At 37.1% G+C, this 27,380-nt stretch overlaps 1 protein-coding gene across 1 annotated transcript in view; it reads left to right on the top strand.

The window, feature by feature from the left end:
* The window catches only part of LOC131875938 (glycine-rich cell wall structural protein 1.8-like), a 146,363-nt gene extending 120,466 nt beyond the window's left edge, over positions 1 to 25,897 (top strand). Inside the window, exon 3 of the mRNA XM_059220677.1 lies at positions 25,623 to 25,897. Coding sequence (XP_059076660.1) covers positions 25,623 to 25,897 — 275 coding nt within the window. The remainder of the gene's footprint in view (positions 1 to 25,622) is intronic.
* Positions 25,898 to 27,380: the final 1,483 nt, after the last annotated feature.

Genomic DNA, 27,380 nt, shown 5'->3' with positions numbered 1-27,380 from the left:
GACACCATTCTGTGTGATCTCCCAAATCTCCTTGCCAAGATATCTCAGATGATTCTCCATCCAAATCTTCCATACTATGTAATTTGTTCCTTTAAGCCTTGATATATCCCTTTGAAAGATAGCTCCAGAATAACTAGATGAAGTTGAACTATTAGTTGCCATAGGATCTTCCTCAAGTAGTTAATCTTTTTGTAGAGAGGACCAAAGCTCTTATACCAATTGTTAGGCAATTTAGATAATTGGAAGACAATTGAGAGGGGGGTGAATCAATTGTCACAGATTACCAGAAGCATTAGCAATTTAAACTTTAATATCGGAACCCAAAACAATAATACCAAAATAACAGTTAATCCAATTAAGCATAAACAATAATCATAGAATAAAAGCCATCCACACAACACCAAGATTTGTATGTGGAAAACCCGGTAAAGGGAAAAATCATGGTGGGAAGCCTATCCATAGTCAAATAATACTTTTGTAGTAAGTATGTGAATTACAATGAAGGGGCATGCACTTGCAGGAAGGCCAACAACCTATAACACACTGCTCATCACAAAAGGAGCCTCACTAACTACATGTAAATCCAGACTACAATCTAGAGAAGCATTGAACTCCAAAAGATAGCATCTCATATGCTTGAGTACAATTCCAGTTAAGCTCAATACCAGAGGACTAAATCCTCTTACACAAACCCAATTTGATCTCCAATGATTGACCAATTCCTCTGCCTAAATAATATTACATTATTCACACATTACATTCCTTGACCATGACCTCTTACAATAACCATGATGATCTATAATGAGATCTTACATCTTATTTATACAAACCCTCAACCATAAACAATCAGTTCAGCCACCAAATAATAAACCAATTAAATAATTACAAACCATTCCGGCCTTAGACCAAACAAATAATATCCAACACATATTACATCCTGGAAATACAACAATAGGTCCTATCTGCATGTTACATTAATCTCGATCCATAACTTAGATCAACCGGGACCAAGTATAGGTCCACACTCTTTAGCAATGATCTCCAAACACCAAGTCTTGAACATGATCACCAAAGCATCCTGAAACTCCATTAGAAGCTACACCAACACCAATTATGAAATGCTTCAAAGATCTCCACCAAAAGCTCTACCGGGGAAACCCTCGTCGGAACCAAAAACCAATCTTCTAAGTAAGCAAGATAGTATCCAATCACCAGACCAAAACCAACTAACCAAATATGATTATGAGTATCATTAACAAGCCAATTCCATCATCAGATTATACCGAAGCCTACTAGATCATCCCAGATCCAAGTTAACAAAAACCTACTCAACCTACAGGGACCAAAAGGGTGTCGGTAAAGAATCAAAACAACTAGTGTTGACATCAATGAAAAAACATCAATGCAACACATAATAAATTCTACCAAATGGCCAATAGAGGAAGATCCCAAAATTGGAATCCATGGATATGGCTTTGGAGAAGCAACTTGAGATGGCACTTGAAGATTATGATGCTGAAAGATTGAAGAACTTAAAGTGACAAGATTAATTGAATTCTGCTAAGGAATTCATTCTAATCCTACAAGAGAGGCTATCATTTGTTCAAGCTAGGAGGAAGGAACTTTTGCAAAGTTAGGATGATGAAGAGAAAGATGCACTTAAGGAACAATGCAAAAAATTAAGTCAAGAAAACATTGTTATGAAAAATGAAATGCAAGTTATAACTATGAGGATGTCTAAGGAGATTGAGGACATAAAAAAAAGGAAGAAAATCTTGTTGTATCCTTGAAGGACAAATTTAAAGAATGTGGTAGGTTTGATCATGAGAATGATATGTTGAGAACTGATTTAGTACAATCCAAGAGTAATGAACAAGAGCTTGAGAGACAAATGATAATTCTGAGAGAAGATTTAACTACTACAAGTGAGTATAAAGAAAAATTCAAGATTAGCTCAGCACAACTAGATGAGTTATTAAAGAGACAAAGACAGATTAGAGATTCCAGTGGACTTGGATTTGAGCAAGGATAGAGTTCTGGTACTTATAATGAAGATCAAAACCATAAGGCACATGTAAGGCAATTTAATGCTTATAAATTTAATGGTAGATGTTTTGTTTGCAATAGATTTTCTCACATGGCTAGGCAATGTAGAAACAAATAAAATTAGAACCCTAATTCTGCTCCTGGTAAATGTTCCAAATGCAATAAGTATGGTCATAAAACATAACATTGCAAAATGAATGTTAAATGCTATGCATATGGAAAATTTGGACATATGGCTAATCAGTGCAGGTCAAGCAATTTCACCAGTTTTAGCAAAGCACTTCAAAGGAACAATGTTACATGTTATGCATGTAATGAGGTTGGATATACTGCTAAATTTTGTAGAAGTAGAAATCCACTGGTTGATAATGGAGGATAAAATGAGAAAGGAAAAGAGAAGGTTAGTGAAATTCAGCAAGATCATACTTAGAGATGGGTTAGAAATATTGAAGATCAATCATCAGATGGGAATGTCCTAATTACTTATCCAGTAGAAGGGGTTTCTCCTGCACCGACAAGTAGCTCATCCGGTAACTAAGGCAAATTCCTTAGGGGTAGGAAAAAATCATGAAGATGTTGCATATGCCCCAGGAAGATGTTCTAGAAGATGTTCCAAATATTGGAGATGATTATTCGGCATGGATATGTTGTGAGAGAGATCTAGTATCTTTCACCGGTAGTCATTTATGTCAATGGAAGATTAGGGTTTTTCTTGAAGGTTAAAAGGTTGAATTGAATTCATTATTGATCACCTTGCATTCAGAGCGATTAACAATGATCAAAGGTAATTCAGAGCAATCAGATTTCTTCTTGAGCGATTTCACTAGCGTCTGGAATAATTTGTTGGAGGTTTTCACCGAGATCGATCAAAAGGTATTTATCTATAAACATGGAAGCGGGATCATCATCTATTGATATTTTTATTGCAAACCTGACTATAGTAGAGGTCAAGGACTGCCCCAGGCCGATTTTCAAGTGGTATCCACATGTGGCTAACCTGGAAGATTCGGTTGGAGCATTTTATCATGTTACAGAGGGAGTTGTCTATGTAGAGGATGATAGTTCTGATACTTAAAGATAAGTACAAATGCCAAGCTAATAAGATGAGAGGGGGGGTGAATCATACAAACTTAATCTTCCATAAAAACATCAGATTCAACCTCGGTAACATATGCTTTAGTAATATAACCAAAACTGCTAAACATGCAAACTCAAAAGCATATAAACATCATAATACTCATAACACCAGATTTAACATGGAAACCCAAATAGGGAAAAACCACTATGGGATTTCGGACCCACTAAGAAATATACTCTTCTAGAGTATGCTTGGTTAAAAGCAAATCCTGTTAAAGATTACAAACACATTGCTAGATGTGACCCGGTTAAGGGATCTCCCTTAGATCTGTTAGGATCTTCACCTTGTTAGAAGTGACCTTGTTAAAGGATTTCAAACACTCAATCAAAATGTCACCTTGCTAGAGGGTTTTACAAATAAGACTGTTAAGTCCACTCGGTTAAGAAAGTTTTTGTCACTTCACAAAATAATAGTAATAAAAATCTATCTGCAACTTCACATCTAAAATGCTAAAGCAGATTCTTATTTGCTCAATACAATTTAGGACTTATCTTGTCCATCTGCTGGGCTCTATACTCTATTATTCAAAATAGGTCTTTAAGCTTCTGTGCTCAGTAATCACTATGTAGCATCCATGTGCATACACTTGCCTGCATACATTGTTTATCAACAATTCCTTACTTATAAACAATAGCTAACCGCTTAATCTCCTTGATCACATTTCCCATGATCAATCATAGCCATCAGATCTTCAAACTTTGACTAGGTTTAATGTATCCTTTCGATCTGAAAATGTTTTACCTTGCCTCAGGACTTGCAGTCCTTTCTTGGAACTTACACAAGGTTATTGTGGTTCAATCTGCGTCATAGATCTTCCTGCTGATTTTCCTTTGCCATAGATTCTTTAATAAATTTCATTCACGACATACCAATCATTTAATCATAGCCAACTCATCAGCTTCCTTCATTAGATAACGCATGCAATCATTTAATGCATTCTATTATTACTCGGTTGCAACTCGGTAAATACTAAACTTCACTCAGTAGACATTCTGCCTTCATTAACCGATAGCGATAACCTTAGGGTTTACTGACTAGTTCCTTAGGGTTTACCGACTAGGTTCTTTGCTTGGTAACATAGTATAGTATTAACCTTACAATCAATAACATATGTATGATATCAAAACAATCTAAACATCATGATCTCATCATTGTCTAACTCGGTAATAGTTGCCCATTGAATAACTTATTCCTCCCCTTATTCATCATATTCTTTCTGTGTCTTTTACTGACATCTTTATACTCATCAAATCATACTTCTCAAGATATGGCAACATCATAATGAATTAGAAAATCAATTTCTTGACATCAATGACAAAATAATAATATTAAGACAGTAAAATATCCTTAATTAGTTATATCCATAATCATCAACAACCTTCTCAATATCCTTATTGAAATGCCAACAAAGGATGTTAGGGCATATATTCACCATCACATTGAGGACTTGGGAACTTCTGAAATTAAGGGCATGTATATGAGTGAGCTGATGAGAGAATCTGGAAAGATCAAACCAACATTCGAGCATATTGAAGACCTAGGGTTTACTGACATTCTGGATATTTAATAATTTGAAGATGAGATAATTGGATATGTTTTGAGAAGATTACATGGGGAATTTATATGGTTAAACAAACCTTACAAAGTGACCAAAGAAGCCATCCGGGCAATCACCAGTTTACCATCGGTTGGGCAACATCTAGACAAGAAGGTTTCAAATGATTTCATAAAAACGATCGCCGATGTGATATCTGACAAGATATCTATGAGAGTGAGCACTATCATTGACATAGACATCAGATTCGATAGCATGATCATCGGGTATAAGGTAACTTAGTCAAACCGACTGAATTCTGTTTCCAATTCATGCATTTTGGCTCATAAAAAATGATGAGAGAGAATGTAAAATTATATCTATGTGGTTGGATGCTAGATGAGTTGTTAATAAACCTAGGAAAAATTAAGGGTGAAAAGAAGGATACATTCTGGTATGGCAACTTGATAGTTTTCTTGATGTTATATTTCATGAATGATACACCTGGTTTTGGTAAGAGGCAATGGGAATTTGACATCCCGGTAGGGAGACAATTGAAATAGTCAATTGCTACTTTAGGAAGTCAGAGAGATGATAAGGTATGAGGATATTTCAAAGCATTCCAGAAATCTATCTAGTCTAGGGTAAGGGTACTTGAGCATATTGTAGAAAAATATTCAACTAGCATATGCTTCATGGTAAAAAAGGATGAAACGCTTATGGAAGTAGTTAAGCCCTGAAAAATTTGGATTGAAGAAATGGGCTATGAGGTGGATGCACAAATTTTTGATGCCTATGCAAAAATGTTGATTGATGCACCAATTGATGAGGCAGAGAAGCCCTGTGGTACTGCACAATAGAAAACATAAGAGGTTGAAACAGAATTCAACTAAAGAAAAGACAAAAGCAGGAAGGGAAAGAAAGAAAATTTGTGGAGAAGGTCTCAAAGGAAATTAAATATTTAATTGATGTTGTCCTAGAGAAAGGTGGGAAGAGGAAGAACCCAAAAGTACACATTGAGCCTATTACAACAGAATCAAAATATGAGGATGATACACTGTTGGCATTTAAGAGGGTTGTTAGGAAGAAAACAGAGGAAACTAAGGTAGAAGATGAGAAGCAATTGGTTAGGAAGGTTACAATCAAAATATTGGCACAAAATCAAGCACCAAAGGAAATGCCTTCATTTGCATCCAGTACTACAAAGAGGAAGAAGAAGAGTGGCATCGACTTAGCAATTAAATCTAGTAATGTGACTATAATACCACCTAAAACTTGTGCAGAATTAGTAGATGAAATCACTAAAGATGGAATGTTGAAGAATATTCAATTTTATTATGAACACTTAGAGGAAGATGAAAAAAGAGAGGTAGAGGAAGTAGTCTTATGTTGGAAACCAATAACACTAAGAGGGGAGGGGGGTGAATCAGTGTTATACTGGAATAGTATATTTTAGCCTTAACAAAACATTCATGCACCAACCGGTATACCAGTATAAAATTTTTTGAAAGAAGTAAAGCAACCAATAAACCAAACACATAAATGAGAACCATAACACATAGATTTGTAAGTGGAAAACCTTAATGAGGAAAAACCATGGTGGGATTTGTGACCCAAAATACCAATCCACTGGTCATATGAAGAGATATTACAACATATGATGGGCCTGCACTTGCAGGAAGGCTTACAACCTAGAGCACACTACTCAATCACAATGGGAGCCTCACTGACTACATAAAATTCTAAACAAAAATCCAAAGAAGTGTGAACTGCTAAGATAGCATCTTCTATGCTAGAATACAGTTCTGATTTAAGCTATGTCTATTTCGGTTGAAACCCTGAACCCCTTTACCGGAATAACCCTTACAATAAATTCCTCACATAAAAAATCTCTTTGATATATTTCACATCATATCACATTTACATATCCATTACCATTGCCTTCTCCTTATTACAAAATGATCTAATCAATCTGCCCTATATACCCTATACAAATTTATGCCTTATGTTGGCTTTACAAGGATATTCACAACATCATATTACATGTCGGCCAGATAACATAAATGAATAAATATTAAAACAAGTTGTCAATGCCAGATCCAAGATAGGTCGGCCTCCAATACCAATAAACTTTACTATACCATGTTGGCCTACATTGTTGGTGACCAAAGAAGTCCTTTTGTCCTATCGGTGTCAGTGCTAGTGTAGAATCTATGAAGTGCTTGCTGGTACACCATATGAAGCCAAAACACAAAATCATGTTGCCATCAATGAAAACATAGTGAAACCAACCAATAGAGTGTCAATTTCCAACAATCTCCCCATTTGGAATTGATGGCAACACTCATATGAAAAATGGTCATGGTTTCATCTGTTGGTTTCATCCTACCTACTCTCCCTGAGCTCAATATGCAAAATGCTCCATATTTCTAAAATTAAAAAAACTCTGTAACTCACCCTAATGTATGCAACCCTTTTATCCTTTTTCACATCTATATTACTTCTCCTTTGACATAAATTCTCAAAAAAAATGTCAAAGAATAAGTATTGTACACTGAATACCTCCAAAAATGTCTTACCGGAGCTTGACTAGTTTCAAGATTTCCAAATAAGATTTCTCCAGTAATTCCATATAAGTATCCCATCCAGTTTTGAATGTGCTAGAGATAGATACAAGTCCACTTAATAAATATGCAAAAGATTCTTTCTTATTGACCTCTACCGGTGTGGGCTTTCCCATCATATCTATGCATTCCTTCTTATGTACACAGAGTGAATCCAATCTTGGACTCACTAAACCTTTGAGACTTCTAGCTCTCCGAATGATTTTATCTCTTTCCTTTTCAAGAGAAAAAATTTGGTTCTCAAAAGTCAAAATTTGACCATCAATTGATGTCATCAATGAAATTAATCCATCAAAAGAGTTAGCAATACTAGCAATATTCTCCAGTATCTCTTTTATCTTTTTATCTACATTTTCTATAAGTATCTCAGTATTGCAACATACCCTGTATATGTTTGTACATTGTTTCAAAGAATTTTCAATTAGAATTAACTTCTCCTCAATCTTTTTCTTCTCTTTCTCAATGATCTGATAAAAAAATGACTCTCTTAGCCTGAGTTAATCTTTCAAGTGCTTGATGGTTAGAGATCTACTATAAGGATTGAAAGTCTTTTGATATGTGCTCGGTGATTACCTTAAGCTTGCCAGAAGGGCTCGCTTCATTCTCAATCTTACAGTTTGGGACCAATCTATGTAGAATAGTGATTGGTTGATCTATAATCCCCTTGTCTGTGGTTCCCTCCTTCATCAATTTCTGAGCAGCAATCATCATTAGTTCAGTGGGACTCATCTCTGTGATGGTTTTCTTTTCAACTTGAGAGGTGTCAATTGTCAACAATGATGGGCTCCCAAGTAGTACCCTACCAGATTCCCCTATTTTCTTTGATGGTTTATCCTTTATTACCTTCTCACTTGCACTGGTGGCTTTGTCACTTGGTGCAATCTGTGTAACTGTTGGTTCCTCTCTAGGAACAATATCCTCAACCTATACATTAGTATCCAGAGGAAAATTGTCCTCAATGTTAGTATCATGTACAATGTTCTTAGCTTTAATCGGTGTTCCAGTATTTGTTTGTACATTTGTGTTTACCAGTGGCTCAATTTCCACTATCTTGATATTTTTCAAAACTGAGGATGGAGTACCCATAATCCCTCTATCTTTCCCTTCAACCGAGGTATCTACAATGTTGGTCTTGGTCTCTGGTGAAGTAAAGAGTCCTTTTTGTTATCCCAAAAATTTAATCCAATCTTTTTGAGTTTCCTTTATTACTTCATTCACTCTTCCTAGCATCAGACTAGTTATCCTGTGTTTGCTATTGAATACCTTTCTATTTGTAGCCTCAATTGTCTTATCTATTTCATTTGGAGTTATACTAACATAGATAGCTAAAATTTCTTGCATTTTAATATGCTTATCCTCTTGCATAGCAGATAACCTCCTAGCATCTACATGTTATATAACTTAGCCAATATTTGATTTTCTACCTCTATTAAGGCTTTCTTATAAATATTTAAGTATAACAAGACTGCTTCCTCTACCTCTCTCTATTCATCAACCTCTAATTTGTCATAATAAAACTTAACATTCTTCAACATGCTATCTTTAGTTATTTCATCAACAATTTATGCACAAGTTTTAGGTGTAGCCTTACCAAACTCAGTTCCATCCTTCTTCTTCCTCTTGATAGTATCGGATGCAGTTGTAGGTGTAGCCTTAGGTGCTTGCTTATGAGCCAGTATCTTGATTGTGACATTTATAACCAGTTGCTTCTTTTCTTCTACCTTAGGTTCTTTCAGTTTCTTCCTAACAACCCTCTTGAAGGATAATGATGTTTCATCCTCTTATTTAGAATCTGTAGTAATAGGTTCAATGTGAACTACCAAATCCTTCCTCTTTCTCCCTTTCTCAGGGACAATATCAATTAGTGCCTCTATGTCCTTTGAGACCTCCTATACAAATTTTCTTTCTTTTCCTTCTTGTTTTTCCCTTCTCTTCTGGTTGAACTTTGTTTCAACCTCTAGAGTATTTTCTTGTGCAATTCCACAGGGCTTCTCTGCCTCATCAATTTCAGCATGAATCTAAATTTTTGCATAGGCGTCAAGGATGAATGCATCTACCTCATATCCCATTTTTTCATAGGTGTCAAGGATTAATGCATCTACCTCATATGTTGGTAGAGTATTTCTCTACTATATGCTCAGGTATTCTTATCGTAGACCTCATAGATTTTTGAAAAGCCTTGAAATAACCCCATATATTATCATCTCTTTCACTTCCTAATGCAGCAATTGATTGTTTTAGTTGTCTTACTACAAGGATTTCAAAATCCCATTGCTTCCTGCCAAAACTGGGTGTATCATTTAGAAATTATAACATTAAGAAGACTAACAAATTTCTATACCGAAAGGAGCCCTTCTTCTGACCTTTAATCTTTCCTAAGTTGATCAATAACTCTTCAAGCATCCAACCACAAAGATTTAACTTTACATTTTCTCTCATCATCTTATATGCAGCCAAAATACATGAACTAGAAATAGAATTCAGTTGGTTTGACTGAGTTACCTTGTATCATATAACCATGCTACAAAACTTGATGTCGGTGTCGGTGATAGTGCTCACTTTCATTGATCTCTTGTCAGATGTGGTGTCAGTGATCTACCTCACGAAGTCATTTGACACTTTCTTTTCCAGATGTTTTCCTACCGATGACAAACCAGTAATTTCTTGGATGGCTTCCTTAGTGATTTTATAAGGTCTATCCAGCCATACAAATTCCCCATGTACTCTTCTCAGTACATATCTGATTATTTCATCCTTAAATTTTGGAATATCCAGAATATCTATAAACCCTAGATCTTAAATGTGTTGATATGTTGGTTTAATCTTTCCATATTCTCCCATTAGTTCACTCATATACATTCTATTGATCTCTAAAGTTCCTAAGTCCTCTAAATGATATTGAATGTATGTCCTCTAAATGATAGTGAATGTATGCCCTAACATCTTCTACATACACCACTCCCTCCGAAATGCGAGAAAACGCTCCAACCGAATCTTCCTTGGTAGACACATGTGGATACCACTTAAAAAGTTGTCTGGGGTGGTCCTTGACCTCCACTACAGTTGGATTTGCAACAAAAATAGGAACAAAAGATGATCCCACTTTCATGTTTCAATAAAAAACCTTTTGCTCGCTCTTGGTAGAAACCTCCAACAAATTCTTCCAGATGACGATGTGATCTCTCAAGAAGAAATCTGATTATCTTTGAATAGCCTCTAATCATACTTAGTCACTTTTAATCGCTCTGAATGCAGGGTGATTAAAAATGAAGTGTATTCGACCTTTTATCCTTTGACAACAATCCTAATCTTCGATTGACATAAATGACTATTGGCGAAAGATACCAGATCTTGCTTAGAACATATCCATGCCGGATAATCCTCTCCAATATCTGTAACATCTTCCAGAACCTCTTCCCAGGGCATATGCAACATCTTCATGAATTTTTTCTACCCCTAAGACATCCGCCTTAGTTACTGGATGAGATCACTGCCAGTGTAGGAGCAACCTTTACTACTGGATTGGTGACCAGGACATTCCCATCTGATGATTGTTCTTCAGTCTTCCTAACCCATCTCTAAGTGTGATCTTGTCGAATTTCACTAACCTTCTCTTTTCCTTAATCATTTGATACTCCATTACTAATCGGTGGATTTCTTCTTCTGCAAAACTTAGTAATATGTTCAATTTCATTGCATGCATAACATTTAACATTGTTCTTCTAAATTACTTTGCTAAAGCCAGTGAAATTGCTTGACGTGCACTAATTACCCATATGTCCAAAATTTCCACAAGCATAGAATTTTACATTCATTAGGCAATCTTCTATCTTATGACCAATTTGATTGTATTTAGAACATTTACCGGGAGCAGAATCAGGGTTCTGATTTGCTCTATTTCTACATTGCCTAGCCATGTGACCCAATCAATTGCAAACAAAACATCTACCATTGAATTTATAAGCATTGAATTTTATTACTAGTGCCTTATGGTTTTGATCTTCATTAGCAGTACCGAAACTCTATCCTTGCTCAAATCCAAGTCCACTAGAATCTCCAATCTGCCTCTGTCTCTTCAATAACTCATCAAGTTGTACTGAGCTGATCTAAAAAATTTCTTTGTACTCACTTGCAACAATTAAAAGTTCTTTTAGTATTATCATTTATCTCTCAAGTTCTTGCTCATTTCTCTGGGATTGTACCAAATTAGTTCTCAACATGTCATTTTCATGAACCAACCTACCATATTCTTCAAACTTGTTCTTCAGGGATACAACAAGATTTTCTTCCTTTTTCTTTCTGTCCTCAATCTTCTTAGACATCCTCATAGTTATAACTTGCATTTCATTCTTTGTAACCATTTTCTCCTAACACAATTTTTTACATTGTTCCTTAAGTGCATTTTTCTCTTCATCATCCTAATTTTGAAAAAGTTCCTTCCTCCTAGATTGAATAGATGATAGCCTCTGTTGTAGGACAAGAATTAATTCCTTAGCCAAATTCAACTAATCTTGAAGCTCTTAGTTCTTCAACCTTTCAACATCATAATCTTCAAGTGCCATCTCAAGCTACTTCTCCATAGCCATATTCAATGGTTCCAGTTTTAGGATCTTTCTCAAGCTGTTAAAATTCCTCTGAGGCACAAGGCTTTGATACCAATTGTTGGAAACCAATAACACTGAGAGGGGGGATGAATCAGTTTTATACCGAAATAGTATATTTTAGCCTTAACAAAACATTCATGCACCAATCGGTATATCGATATAAACAAAATTGAAAGAAGTAAAGCAACCAATAAGACAAACACATAAATGAGAACCATAACACAAAAATTTATATGAGGAAAACCTCAATGAGGAAAAACCACGGTGGCATTTGTGACCTACAATATCAATCCACTATCCATGTGAAGAGATATTACAATATATGATAGGCCTGCACTTGTAGGAAGGCTTAGAGCCTAGAGCACACTGCTCAATCACAATAGGAGCCTCATTGACTACATAAAATTCTAGACAACAATTCAAAGAAGTGTGAACTACTAAGATAACATCTTCTATGCTAGAATATGGTTCTGGTTTAAGCTCTGTCTGTTCTAGTTGAAACCCTAAACCCCTTTACCGAAATAAACCTTACAATAAATTCATCACATACATAATCTCTTTGATATATTTTGCATCATATCACATTTACATATCCATTATCATTGCCTTCTCCTTATTACAAAATGATCTAATCAATCTGCCCTATATAACCTATACAAATTTATGCCTTATGTCAGCTTTACAAGGATATACACAATATTACATTACATGTCGGCTAGATAACATAAATGAATAAACATTAAAACAAGTTGCTGATACCGGATCCAAGATAGGTTGGCCTCCAATACCGATAACCTTTACTATACCATGTCGGCCTACATTATCGGTGACCAAAGAAGTCCTGTTGTCCTATCGGTTCCGATGCTGGTGTAGAATCTATGAAGTTCTTGTCGGTACACCATATGAAGCCAAAGCACCAAATCATGTTGCCATCAATGACAACATAATGAAACCAACCAATAGAGTGTCAATTTCCAACATCTTATTATATCTGGATATTTTTAAGAAAGCCTTAATAGAAATAAAAAATCAAATACCGACTGAATTTTATAATATGATAGATGCTAGAAGACTGTCAGATATGCAAGAAGATAAACATATTAAAATTCAAGAGCTATTTTCTATTTGTGTTACTATTGCTCTAAATGAAATGGAAAAGACACTTGAGCTAGATAGAAATATTTTTAATAGAAAACATAGAATAACTAGTCTGATGCTAGGAAGAGTAAACAAAATAATAAAGGAGACTCGAAAAGAATGGGTTAAATTCCTTGGAGAGAACAGAGGATTCTTTACTTCACCAGAAACTAAAACAGACACTGTAGATACCTCGGTTGAAGGAAAAGGAAAAGGGATTATGGGTACTTCACCCTCAGTTTTAAAAAATATTAAGATAGTGGAAATTGAGCTCCCAGTAAATAAAGATGTACAAACAAATATTGAGATACTGGTTAATATAGAGAGTAAACAAGATAATGTTGTACATGATTCTAATATTGAGGATGATTTTCCTCTGGATACAAATGTATAGGTTGAGTTTATAGTTCTTACAAAGGAACTGATAGTTATAGAGATTGCACCAATTGGCGAAGCCACCGGTGCAAGGAAGTTATAAAGGATAAATCTTCAAAAGAGAAGAAAGGGGAATCCGGTAGGGAATCGATAGTTGGTCCATCATTGTTGTCAATTGACACCTCCCAGGTTGAAAACAAAAACATAACAGAGATGAGTCCCACTGAACTCATGATGATGGCAGCACAAAAACTAATGAAGGAAGGATCCATAGATAAAGGGATTATTGATCAATCAATCATTGTTTTACACAGACTGGTCTCGAAGTGCAAGATTAAAAATGAAACGAGCCCATCTCGAAAGCTTAAGATTATTATTGATCATATTTCAAAGGATTTTCAATCCTTAAAGCATATTTCAAATTGGCAAGCACTAGAGAGGTTTACTTTGGCTAAAAGAGCTGCATTTGATTAGGTAATTGAATCTAAGAAGAAGAAGATTGATGAGAAGCTGAAACTAATAGAAAATTATTTGAAGAAATGTATAAATATATATATATATATGATATGTTGTAACATTGATATACTTATAGCTAATGTGGATATAAAGATAAAAGGAATTCAGGAGAAAATTGCAAATATAGCTAATTCTTTTGACGGATTGATTTCATTGACTACATCAATTGATGGTCAAATTTTGATTTTGGAGAACCAAATTTTTATTCTTGAGAAGGAAAGAGACAAAATAATAAGAAGAGATAGAATTCTAAGTGGCTTGGTGAGTCCCTGGTTGGATTCACTCAGTGTACACAAGAAATAATGCATGGATATGGTGGGAAAGCCAACACTGACAGAGGTAAATGAGAAAGAGTCATTTGCACATATATTGAGTGGACTTGTATCTATTTTTGACACATTCAATATAACTTGGGATACTTATCTTGAGCTACTGGAGAAGGCTTATCCAAAAATTTTGAAATTTGTCAAGCTCTAGTAAGACATTTTGGGATATTCATTGTACAGTTCTTTTTCTTTGACATTCTTTTTTAGAATTTTTGATGGCATTGATGTCAAAGGGGGAGTAGTATAGATGTGAAAAAAAAAAAAAAAGAGTTGTATACATTAGGCGGAGTCATGGAGTTATGAAGTTATGGAGATGTGGAGTATTTTGCATTAATGGATAATGGATATTCAGCTCAGGGGGAGCAGGGCAGGATGAAACCGACAAATGAAACCTTGATCATTTTTCACATGAGTGTTGTCATCAATGCCAAAGGGGGAGATTGTTGGCAATTGACACTCAATTGGTTGGTTTCACTATGTTGTCATTGATGGAAACATGGTATTGTGTTCCAACTTCATGTTTTGGTTCAGTTGTGTATCGATAGGCACTTCACAGATACTACACTGACACCAACACCGACATGATAGAAGGATTTTTTTGGTTATTGGTAATGCAAGCCAACATGGTTTAGTAAAGGTTATCGGTATTAGAGGTCATCATATCTTAGATCCGACATTGACAATTGGTTCTAATATTTATGCATTTATATTATCTAGTTGACATGCAATTTGATATTGTATATATCTTTATTAGCCGACATAAGGCATGCAAATTTGTATAGGGTATATCAATCAGTTTGATAAATCATTTTGATATAGACATGAGATAGGAGATTATACATATGAAAATGTAATATGATGTGAAATATATCAGAGAGATTATGTATGTGAGGAAATTCATGTAAGGGTTATTCCAGTAAAGGGTTTAAGGTTTTAGACTGGAACAGATAGATCTTAAATCAGAACTGTATTCTGGCATAGAAGATGCTATATTAGTAGTTCAACACTTCTCTGGATTGTAGTCTAGATTTTAATGTAGTCAGTGAGGATCCTTTTGTGATTGAGTAGTGTTCTCTAGGTTGTAAGCCTTCCTGCAAGTGCAGGCCCCTCATATTTTGTAATATCTCTTCATATGACTAATGGATTGATATTGTGGGTCACAAATCCCACCACGGTTTTTCTTCTTTGAGGTTTTCCATGTATAAATCTGTGTGTTATGGTTCTCATTTATGTGATTGGCTTATTGGTTGCTTTACTTCTTTCAATTCTGTATGTACCGCTATACCAGTTGGTGTATGCATGTTTTAATAAGGTCAAAATTAATCATTCTGGTATCACTGATTCACCCCCCTCTTAGTGTTATTGGATTCCAATAGTTTGGCAAGGAGATTTGGGAGATCACTGAGAATGTCTATGTACCTCATAATCTGGCAACTAGCAATCCTCCTCTGGTGGGCTTGGATAAGGGAATTGAAAACATTTGTAGAGCTAGAGAAGCCCTTTTGTGTGCAATTTCTGATCAACAAATTATGGACTATCCGACAAATCAAATGTGAAGGCTATATGAAATAAATTGGAGACTTTGAATGAAGGTGACCCTACTATTAAAATTGCTAAACTTGATGGTTACCAGGTGAGATATGAGAACCTGAAGATGGAAGAAGATGAAAGGATTACTTCTTTTATGGAGAGAGTTAATGAGATTATCATGGGAATTCAGTGTTGTGGTGGATCTCTGAGTAAAGATGAAATAGTTTCTAAAGTATCGAGAGCTTTGTCACTGGCTTATAAGATGAAGGCTACTACAATTAATGAGTTGAGAACTATGGAAAACACCTCTGTTAATAGGGATACCTTGGTTGGGAAGTTATTTGCTTTTGAGCTTGAGGAATTCGGTCCTTCTGGAGTTGCAAAATCTAAAGCTTCTTTTAATGCATCTACATAATCTACCAGCAAGAGTGATTTGAAAGCCTTATATGCTAAGGAACTGGAGGAAATGAAGAAAGAAGATGAAGAGTTTGAGCAACTTGAAGCCCTATTTTCTAGAAAAGTACCTATGTTGGCATTTGCATGAAGATTACATTAGTGAAATGTTATGTTGTCATTGATGTCAATTGTAACTGGTAATGATGTTGTTATAATGTTGTTTTGTAATCGATAGGGAGAGCTAATGAAGGGAACTACAACCGGTAGGTGAGTTTGTGGAGTGAACCGGTATTGCTAAGAAGAAGTGAGATCAATCAATAATCCCTACCTCTTGATATGATAAACCCTAACCAATTAAGTTTGGTGAATTGGTTATATTGGTTTATGATATGATGATGAGCGGTAATGATTATGACATATTTGCATATTGTATGAGAAGAGTTTCAAAGTGTTTTTGGTGCATTGAGATAATGGTTTTTGTCTTGAGAATGAGCAAGTATATTGCATGTAATGCAAACCGCATGATGAGTTACTAAGTTCGATGAAGTGGTGATCAAGGAGTGATCAAAGCTATCTTGAATGATGTGCAGAGATTGTAATGTAATCCAATAGTCATACTTGAACCAACTTGTTTGTAATCTCTATGAGAGAATTAGATTTTTGTTGTGTTACCAACCTATTGATTTTTTTATAAGGTCAATGAGTTGTTTTCTTTCAGAGGGCAAATTTCTAGTTGAGTGTGGTTGCTGAACTGGATGATGTATCTACAGTTTGTAAAAGGCAGATAAGAGCATGAAAAGGATTTGAACAAGCAAGTGTAGTTCTATTCAAACAGATCAACAAACCCCTATTGTTTTCTAGCAATTACAATAGTAAAATCCCCTAACTGGGTAAGCTCTCACAAGCTTAGTGTTATTAAAATCCTCTAACCAAGTGGTCCATTAGCTTGGATTTGAAATCCTCTACCAAGGTTACTCTTCACAGGGTATTTCTTTAATAGGGCATTATAGTCAATCCCTTAACTGGGTGGTCCCTATTAGGTCCCGGAGACAACTGAGAGGGGGGGGTTAATCAGTTGTCTAATAAATTCAAACCAAAAACCAATTAACCAACTTGATGTTTAATACTGGTAAACCAATTAAGTATGCCGATAGACAGTGTTAACAGTAAATTTCTATACCGGTAAAGATTAATGCATGAAACATAAACATAAAGTCATCCACAACACATAACACCAATATTTGTACGTGGAAACCCTGTAAGGGGAAAAACCACGATGGGAAACCTTACCAGCAATCAGATGATACTACTGCAGATATTAAGTGTACATAAATGGGGTCTGCACATGCAGAAAGGCCAATAGCCTATAGCTCACTGTTCAATCACAAAATGGGAGTCACACTGACTACAGCTGGATGGTTAAATCCAATAAGAATGTACTGCACAAAATAGCATCTTCATATGTTGGATTTAGTATCGGTGTAATGCTGATATGCTTATACAAAAACCTAGCTTCACCTTCAAATGATGTCTTCATGTATACCTCTACTTAATCTCACATATACCTACACTCAATTCTTTTTCGCATTCCACACTTGATCTTACAAATAAGATCTTACATTTATACCATAACCTAGGACCAATTTTAGTAGGTTGGCTCTACAAGATATTACAATAAACATTTTACAAATTTATTATATGATGCAATTAATTGATTAAACATGTCAGCTTAATGCATTTACATCAATAATAAATCATCTCCATAGCGTGCCAAGCTGATTTGGAAAAGATAAACCTGTCGGTGTAACCCTAGATAACCCTGGACCTATTTGCCGGTAAAAACAAATATGCGAATATGAATATACCAATGATCAATTCTTCAGAACAAAGTGTCCACACAATGTCTTCGACATTATCAAGTGTCTTCCATATCATTCTAGGTACCGGTGAGCATTATATCCTGTTGGTGAACCATATACCAGTAACTGTGCAATAGTTACTTGCTTGCCGGTGAATGTTGCTGGATCTCCAAAGTGCTTGTTTTCAGTAGGTGTTGACATCAATGACAAAACCATACCAAAATACCAACAATCTCCCCCTTTGGCATTGATGGCAACACAAGATGGAAAAACCATCAAAGTGCCAAAACAGAAATGCCAAATACCCAAAACCAACAATCTCAATTTCTCCCCCTGGGAGCAACAAGTGTTTATCCAAAGATTTATTTTCAATACCTATCTCTCCTTAAAAGATAATGTTTTTTTCCATAGATATCTCTCCCCCTTTGACATCAAATGGCAAAGTTACAAAAAAAATCAAGTTCATACAAAATACCAACTACTCCCCCTGAGAAGTAGCTTCCTCATCAAAGACTAGAATAAAAGATTTTTCTTTTAATTCTGTCGGTTGATGACAATCATCAAATGTCTAAGTCTCTACCAGTGGTGGTATGACTCCAAGCTGATCTCTGAGATATTCAAAAGTCTCCTTAGGCAAAGGTTTTGTGAAAATATCTGCAAGCTATTCTTTAGTATTCACATAAACCAGTTTTATCTCTTTTTCTTCAACTTTTTACATTAGAAAATTCAGTTTGATAGAAACATGTTTTGTTTTAGAATGTAATACCGGATTCTTAGATATATCAATTGCTATAGTGTTATCACAATATATAGTAATGGGTTCCTTGCATTTTACCTTTATGTCTTTCAACATTTGTTTAAGCCATAGTACCTGTGTATAGTTAATTGCTGCTACAACATATTCTGATTCTGTTGTTGATAACGATGTACAACTTTGTTTCTTACTCAACCAAGAAACTAATCTCTTTCCAAGAAAGAATGCTCCTCCAGTGGTGCTTTTTCTATCATCCACATCTCCTGCCCAATTTGCATCTGTGTATGCACATAGGTCAAAATTTTCATCTCTAGGATACCATAATCCAAGATTTGTTGTGCCTTGTAAGTATCGAAAAATCCTTTTTACTGTTGATTCATGATTTTCCCTAGGATTACTCTGAAATCTAGAAACAATACATACTGCATTCATAATATCAGGCCTGGTTTGTGTCAAATACAATAAACCTCCTATCATAGATTTGTATCTAGTTGGATTAACAAGTGTAGATTCATCCCTTTGAGATAGTTTGTCATTTATAGTCATAGGTGTGCTTACTGGTTTAGATTTCTCCATCCCAAATTTCTTGAGTAATTCTTTCAAGTACTTGGATTGACTCAAAAATATACCTTTATCAGTCTATGAAATCTACAATCCTAAAAAGAATTTTATTTCTCCAATCATAGACATTTCAAATTCTTGCTGCATTTTAATAGAAAATTCCTTACATAATCCATCTTCTCCTCCAAAGATTATATCATCAACAAAGACTTCAATAATCAAGATGTCATCATTAGTTATTTTGTAATATAAATTGCTATCTGCATTTCCTTTAGTAAAACCAATCTTTACAAGATACTTATCCAATCTTGCATACCAAGCTCTTAAGGCTTGTTTTAATCCATACAGAGCTTTTCTTAACTTGCAAACCATATCATTGTCATCTGTCTAGGAAAATCCATCAGGTTGTTCAATATATACTTCCTCTTCAAGATCTCCATTAAAAAATGCACATTTAATATCCATTTGATAAACTTTGTAGTCCTTGTGAGCTGCAAAAGCCAAGAATAATTTGACTGTCTCAATTCTAGCTACCGGTGCAAAGGTTTCATTGTAATCAACTCCTTCTTTCTGAGAATATCCCTTACACACTAGTCTTGCTTTATTTCTAACAACTTTACCATCTTCATTAAGTTTGTTTCTAAATACCCATTTGGTTCCAATTACATTTTTATCTTTAGATCGGGGAACTAATATCCAAGTATTGTTTTTCTCAATTTGTCCTAATTCTTCTTCCATAGCTTTAATCCAAAATTTATCTTCACATGCCTCATTGATAGATGATGGTTCAATTTGAGAAATAAGACATACCTCTTCATTTTCCAATCTTCCTCTTGTCATAACTCCTTTAAATTTGTTTCCAATTATCCGATCTTCAGAATGATTCAATCTTACATACCGGGGTGTCTTAGTTTGCTATTGTTCTTCAATTACTATGGAATCCTCTGATGATACCGAGGTAACTGGATCTTCATTCTATACCAGTGGATTCAGTGTAGGTTCATTTGTCATAATTTTTGTTTCTGGTTCAGAGTCTATATTGTAGGATTTGAGAAATACAAATCCACAGAACCCAAAAGAAACCTGCATGCAAGAAACCTGTCACAGAGAAAGAGAGAGAACGAATACAAGGGTTTTGGCTCTGACAAAGAGAAAAGATGTATTATCAGAGAAAAATGAATCAAGAATCTCAATAATACAAGAGATCAATCCTTATAAAGGAGATCAACACCAAAAGGAAAACCTAACCCTAAGGTGTGAGCATTTAATAATTAAATATTAATTATTAAATGACTAATGTATGCATAAAGAGAAATCTTAAGAGGAGAGAAAAGTTAATTAATTACTTTACTCTAACACCCCCCCTTAAGATGAGCTACAATGCAGCTACAAACAATGCAGAAGAAAGCAAAGGAACTACAATGCAAAAGAGGGTCCCGGCAACAAGGCCTGATCAGGTACCCGAATACAAGAAAATCTCTATAAAGCGGAGTAAAGGAGAAAACCCAATGGGAAAAAACTCCTCTCCAAAAAGAGATAAAGAATCATGCTAAAAAGAAAACATGAAGGAAGGAAGGCCTCACTGAGACCCCCCAAGGACAACTTCCTTCACCCCAAGCATTGAGCGCAACTGAAGATAGCGCGGAGATGCCAAAGGTTTAGTGAAGATGTCAGCAACCTGCTCCTCTGTAGGAATATACTCCAAGATGAGAGAACCATCCTGAATCAACTGTCTGATGAAGTGCATGTGGATTTCAATGTGCTTTGTCCGCTGATGCTCCACTGGGTTGCGTGAAATGTGAATGGCACTCTGGTTGTCACACCAAAGAATAGTGGGACAATCTGGAGGAAACCCAAACTCTGTCATCGATTGCCGAAGCCATAAAACCTCCTGACTGGCTAACACTGCTGCACGGTACTCAGCCTCTGTAGATGATAATGCAATAGCAGATTGCTTCTTGCAAGACCATGTGATAGGACCAGAACCAAGGCAAAAAATGAAGCCAGAAGTAGACTTCCGATCATTGACATCACCAGCCCAATCGGAGTCAGTGAAGCCAATGATATGAGGGGATCCTGAAGAGTAGTGAATGCCATAATGTGTGGTGCCCCGAATATATCTCAAAATATGTTTGGCTGCTTGCCAATGGCTCTCATGAGGATCATGGGAGAACCGAGAGACAAGGCCAACCGCAAAGGAAAGATCAGGACGAGAATGTGTCAGGTACAACAGACTGCCAACCAACTGCCTGTATAAAGTGGGGTCTACTGAAGGAGTAGAGCAAGTGGAAGACAAAACAACACCTGACTGAAATGGAGTGGGGGCAGACTTGCAATCAAGCATGCCAAATCGCTGAAGCATATCAAGAGCATACTTCTCCTGAAAAATGGAAATCCCATCCGAAGACTGAATAACCTGTAGACCCAGAAAGAAGTGCAAGAGACCAAGATCGGTCATCTCAAACTGCTCCATCAAAGCTCTCTGAACACTCTGAATCATGGAGGATGAGCTACCTGTAATGATGAGATCATCTACATATAGCACTAGAATCAAAAGATCACCCTCCTGACGCTGAATATAGACTGTGTGATCGGAATGACAGCGTGTGAAGTGTGAGGAAAGCAAGAAGGAGTCCATCTTCTCATACCAAGCCCTGGGGGCTTGTTTGAGACCATACAATGAACGTCGAAGTCTGCAAACCAAAGAAGTGTCCTGCACAAAACCCTGAGGCTGCTCCATATAGATCTCCTCATGTAGGTCTCCATGCAAGAAGGCACTCTTCACATCCATCTGAAACACTGTCCATCCCTGTGAAGCTGCAAGTGAAAGTACCAGGCGTATAGAATTCATCTTGGCGACAGGAGCAAAGGTCTCAGAGTAGTCAATACCCTCTACCTGAGAAAACCCCTTCGCAACAAGACGGGCCTTATACTTATCAATAGAACCATCTGCAGCATACTTGGTACGATACACCCACTTGCACCGAACCAACTTTCTTCCCTTAGGAAGAGAACAAAGATCCCAAGTATGATTCTTCATCAAAGAAGAATACTCCTCATCCATGGCCCTATCCCACTCTGGGTGTCCTGTCGCCTCTGAAAACTTTTGAGGATCATCTGAAAGGGTATGACTCAAAAGACTAGAACCAGATGTCTGAGCACGAGTGCGACGAGTATCTGAAGGATCACCTGCCAAAGAACCAGCTGCATCAACAGTATCACGGGCCCACTTCGGCAAAGACGGAGCAACTGGTGGTGGTGGAGATGGTGGATCATGATCTACATCATCCTCAAGAGATAAGTAATCCTCAAGAGATGAAGAGGAAGGAGTAGGCAATGAGGGAGAAGCTGGTGATGGAGAATCCATCTAAGGATAGCACTCATCAAACTGGACATCCCGTCGAAACAAGACCTCTCTGGAATCAGGATCAAACAACCTGTATGCCTTAACATCCTCACAGTAGCCAACAAATATGAGTGGTCGGCTCTTCCTCTCCATGGCTATCCGCTGAGCATCAGGAATAAATGCCCAAGCCTCACTACCAAAAACTCGGAATGTAGAAACATCAGGCTTGACATGGGTCCAAGCCTCCTCAGGAGTCATATGTCGTAATGCCTTATGGGGCATCCGATTCTGAATATAATTGGCACAATTGACTGCCTCAGCCCAAAATGAAGAACTCATAGCTCGAGACTGTATCATACAATTTGCCATCTCCCGTAAGGTTCTGTTCTTTCTCTCAGCAACACCATTCTGTTGAGGGGTATAAGGAACTGTAAACTGATGCTGTAAACCATGCTCAGTGCAAAAATCTCTGAAAGCCTGATTTACATACTCCCCCCCATTATCTGTGCGTATCCTCCTGATAGAAAGTCCAGATTGCTTCTCCACAAATGTCTTAAACTTCCTGAAAGAGTCAAAGACATCAGACTTGTACTTAAGAAAGTACACCCATGTACGTCTGGAGAAGTCATCAATAAAAGTGAGTACATAACGGGCCCCTGAAAAAGAAGGAGTCGGAAAGGACATAAGATCACTGTGTACCAACTCTAGGGCTGCCCTAGCACGAGAGGCTCGACCCTTAGGAAAAGGATCTCGATGATGTTTGCCAAGGACACAACCATGACATACACCATCTGTACAAGAAATCTGTGGAAGCCCAATCACAAGTGCCTGTGTACTCATCTGCTGTAGATATCTGTAATTGACATGACCAAAACGCTCATGCCAAAGCCTGCTCACTGAATCTGCATGTGCTATAAGAGAGGAACCAACAGTGTCTGAACTCTCAAAGCCATCAAAACTATATAAGTGAGATGTAGAATCCACACTCCCAGTAGCCACAACCAAGTCAGGATCATGAAGATCTCGAATAACCACATCATGTGGAGAGAACTCAACTGTCTTACCAGAGCCAGAGTGGCAAATCTGATAAACAGATAGAAGGTTTGTCGAAATGTCAGGAACCAAAAGCACATCCTGAAGACAACCACCATCCAATGAAATAGTACCAGAACCCTGAACGGAAAGTTGTGCTGAGTCACCAACTGCAATATGTCGAGTGCCTGTAGGAGCAAGAGCGGTGACCAAATCATGTGTGTGTGTCATATGGTGAGAGGCACCAGAATCTAGAATCCAAGTGGACGCTGAGGACAATGCTCGTGCAGAAAGAGCATGACCTTTCCCTGTGGGCTGTGAAGGAGGCTGTGGTGCACTGATATTATGCTGCTGCATGGCTTCCTCCAAAGCCTCTAAACGTTTCCAACACCTGGAAACGGGATGTCCTTCCTTGCCACAAAAACTGCAAGGATCACCTGATTTCTTCTTAGTCTTGGAGGAAGACTCACCAGACTTTGAAGATTTGCCCTGTTTAGAATTGAATTGTGTTTTTGAATCAGACTTAGGTGGTGGCTTGGAGGGATTCTCACTAGCCTCTGAATCTTTCTTAGGCTTCGGTTTCTGCTTCTGTTTTCCTTTGGAGGACTGGGCTACCAATGCTTGGTTCTGTGAACCTGAAAGTGAATCCAACTGCTTAAGCTTAGCTTGCTCACGAGTCAGACGATCACAAAAGACCTCAAAAAAAGGCATGACATGTCGAGCACCCAAGGCATCCATGGTGGAATAGAAGGTCGAAGAGAAGATCTGAAATGGACCCCGAAGCTTAGAGAGAATCAGGAAAATGCACTCTGTATCAGTCTTAGTCTTACCACAACCCTGCAAGATAGATCTTTGTTGTTTGAACTTCATCAGAAAGTCCTCAATAGAAGGAAATGAATCAGGTACCAAGGAAGTTAACTCTGCCTCAAGCTGCAAAGCTCTGAACTCGTTGACAGTACCAAAAAGTCCCTCAAACTTGGTCCAAATGGCTCGAGGAGTGATACAACCCTCAAGATGAAACTGGAGACTGTCAGAAATGTGTAAAGCCATCAATCCCATAGCCTGATCCATATTGTTCCTGTGCTGCATAATCTTAAAAGGACGTGTCAACTGAGGCTGAACCTCATCCAAACAGGACCATAACCCTTTTGACTGGAGAAGAGTCATCATGCGACCCTTCCAAGTGTGGTAATTATGTGGTGTGAGAGATTCAATAGGTCTGTCTGCCATCCTGTGAACTGTGCCTCAACTGCTCTGAATTTTTAATTATTATTAAGTGGTCTTTCAGAACTAGACAGAAGATGCAGAAGGGGGTTTGATTTTTTTTTGTATTGGTGTTTGTAAATTCTAGTTTTCTGATGTAAATAACAGAAAGCAAGAGAAAACACCCCCCCACAATGCAAAAAACTAATCCCCAGTACAAACTGAAAGCCAGAAAATGATAGAAAGCAATAACGGGTTGAGACAAAATTTGGAGCACCTGAAGATTTTTCTGATGAAATAGACTGTAGATCTGAAAAGAGCACAGAACCACCTTTCCGACGCCTATTCGCTTTCAAAAAACGGAGTCCGTATGCAAAAGATATGGCTCCTGGAGTGCAAAAAACTTGTTCTGACTTCGACTGGCAAAAAACACTACAAAACGGAAAAATCAGAAAAAAAGATCTGCATCTTTTAGATCGGGCTCGGAACCAGCTTTCCAACGCCTATTTTCATTCGAAAATCCGAGCTAAAATGCCCGAGTTATACCCGATTTAGTAAAACTGCTCCAAAAAAGCCCAAATAGGCCCTTTAAGCCCTCAAGGGCTTAAAAAAAATAAGCCCCTGGTCCTCTGGGCGACCAGGGGCGGGCGCAGGGGGCGGTGGCGCGGGGGCGGTGCGGCTGGCGGTGGGCGGCGCGCTGGCTGGGCACGGGCGGGTTGGCGGCGGCGCGCGGGCGGGCTGGCGGCGTCGCGCGGGCTGCTGGCGGCGCGCGGGCGGGCGGGCTGGCGGCGTCGCGCGGGCTGCTGGCGGCGCGCGGGCTGCGGGTGCTGCACCGGCGGCGCGGCGGAGGATACCGCCGGCGGCGGCGGTGGCCGAGCGGGGGGCCGCCTGGAATGGGCTGCGCGTTTTTAGATAAAAGAAACCTGCGTTTTTTATATATTTTTTTTTTATTTTTCCGCCTCGATTTTCGTGCCCTAGGGTCGTACGGCCTTGGGGCCAAAAAAAATTTGCCTCCTGGTGCAACTGTGTCCAAATCGGACGAATTTTATATGGAAATAGGGGTTTTTGGGTGCTACGAGCTCAACGGTGAGGTCCGTTTGGGCTCAAAGTGCACCGAAAAAAAAATACCCCCTATTCCAAAATAAAAAACAGAAGACAAACACAGATCTGATGCAACCAAAACCTGGATCTCAAAATCTTTCAAAATTCTGAACAAGCTGCAGCAGATCCAGCTCTGATACCATATAGGATTTGAGAAATACAAATCCACAGAACCCAAAAGAAACCTGCATGCAAGAAACCTGTCACAGAGAAAGAGAGAGAACGAATACAAGGGTTTTGGCTCTGACAAAGAGAAAAGATGTATTATCAGAGAAAAATGAATCAAGAATCTCAATAATACAAGAGATCAATCCTTATAAAGGAGATCAACACCAAAAGGAAAACCTAACCCTAAGGTGTGAGCATTTAATAATTAAATATTAATTATTAAATGACTAATGTATGCATAAAGAGAAATCTTAAGAGGAGAGAAAAGTTAATTAATTACTTTACTCTAACATATATACCTTGAAGTTCCTCTGAATTGTTCATCAATCTTTACATTTGTACTCTCAACAATTTTCTGCAATCTCTTATTAAAACATCTATATGCCTTGCTCTTAGATGAATAACCAAGAAATATTCCTTCAACACTTCTAGGATCAAATTTGCCAATATATTCATCTCTTCTAATATAACATTTACTTCCAAAAATTCTGAAATACTTAAGAGTAGGAGTATTACCAAACCATAGTTCATGAGGGGTCTTACCAGTTTCACCTTTGATGTGAACTTTGTTGAATGTATAGACAATAGTGCTAACTGCCTCTCTCCAATACACGTGGTAGATTTTCTTCTGATAACATACTTCTTGCTGCATCCAAGATAGTTCTATATTTCCTTTCAACAACTCTGTCATGCCCAAAATTTAGGGCAAGAACGGAATAATTTTTTTTTAAAATAACAACTAAATAACAATAAGTTTCTAACACAAAAACGCACTAACCAGTTTTGGTCTTAACTAAGTTTAAAATGAACTTTATCTACTCACTTAAATAACGAAAATAATTTATGAATAAATGAATACGGATTAAAATGGACTAGCTTTATTGTCACTCGATTTATTTAACTTATAATTTAAAGTCAACTCCATTAATAGTTAGTTCATAAACATTCAATCTATTTAAATTTTAAAATAAACATTAACTTCATTAATATTTATTTCATATACACTCAAATCTATTTAAATAAATATTAATTTCATTAATATTTAGTTCGTTAACTTCTAAACCCGTTTAAATTTAAAATAAATATTGACTTCACTAATATTTAAATATCTCATCTTAATTAAATTTTAA

This window comes from Cryptomeria japonica, chromosome 5, assembly GCF_030272615.1.
Source record: "Cryptomeria japonica chromosome 5, Sugi_1.0, whole genome shotgun sequence".
Taxonomy (NCBI): domain Eukaryota; kingdom Viridiplantae; phylum Streptophyta; class Pinopsida; order Cupressales; family Cupressaceae; genus Cryptomeria; species Cryptomeria japonica.
The sequence above is the reverse complement of the archived record's forward strand: the minus strand, read 5'-3'. Positions and strand labels throughout refer to the sequence as shown.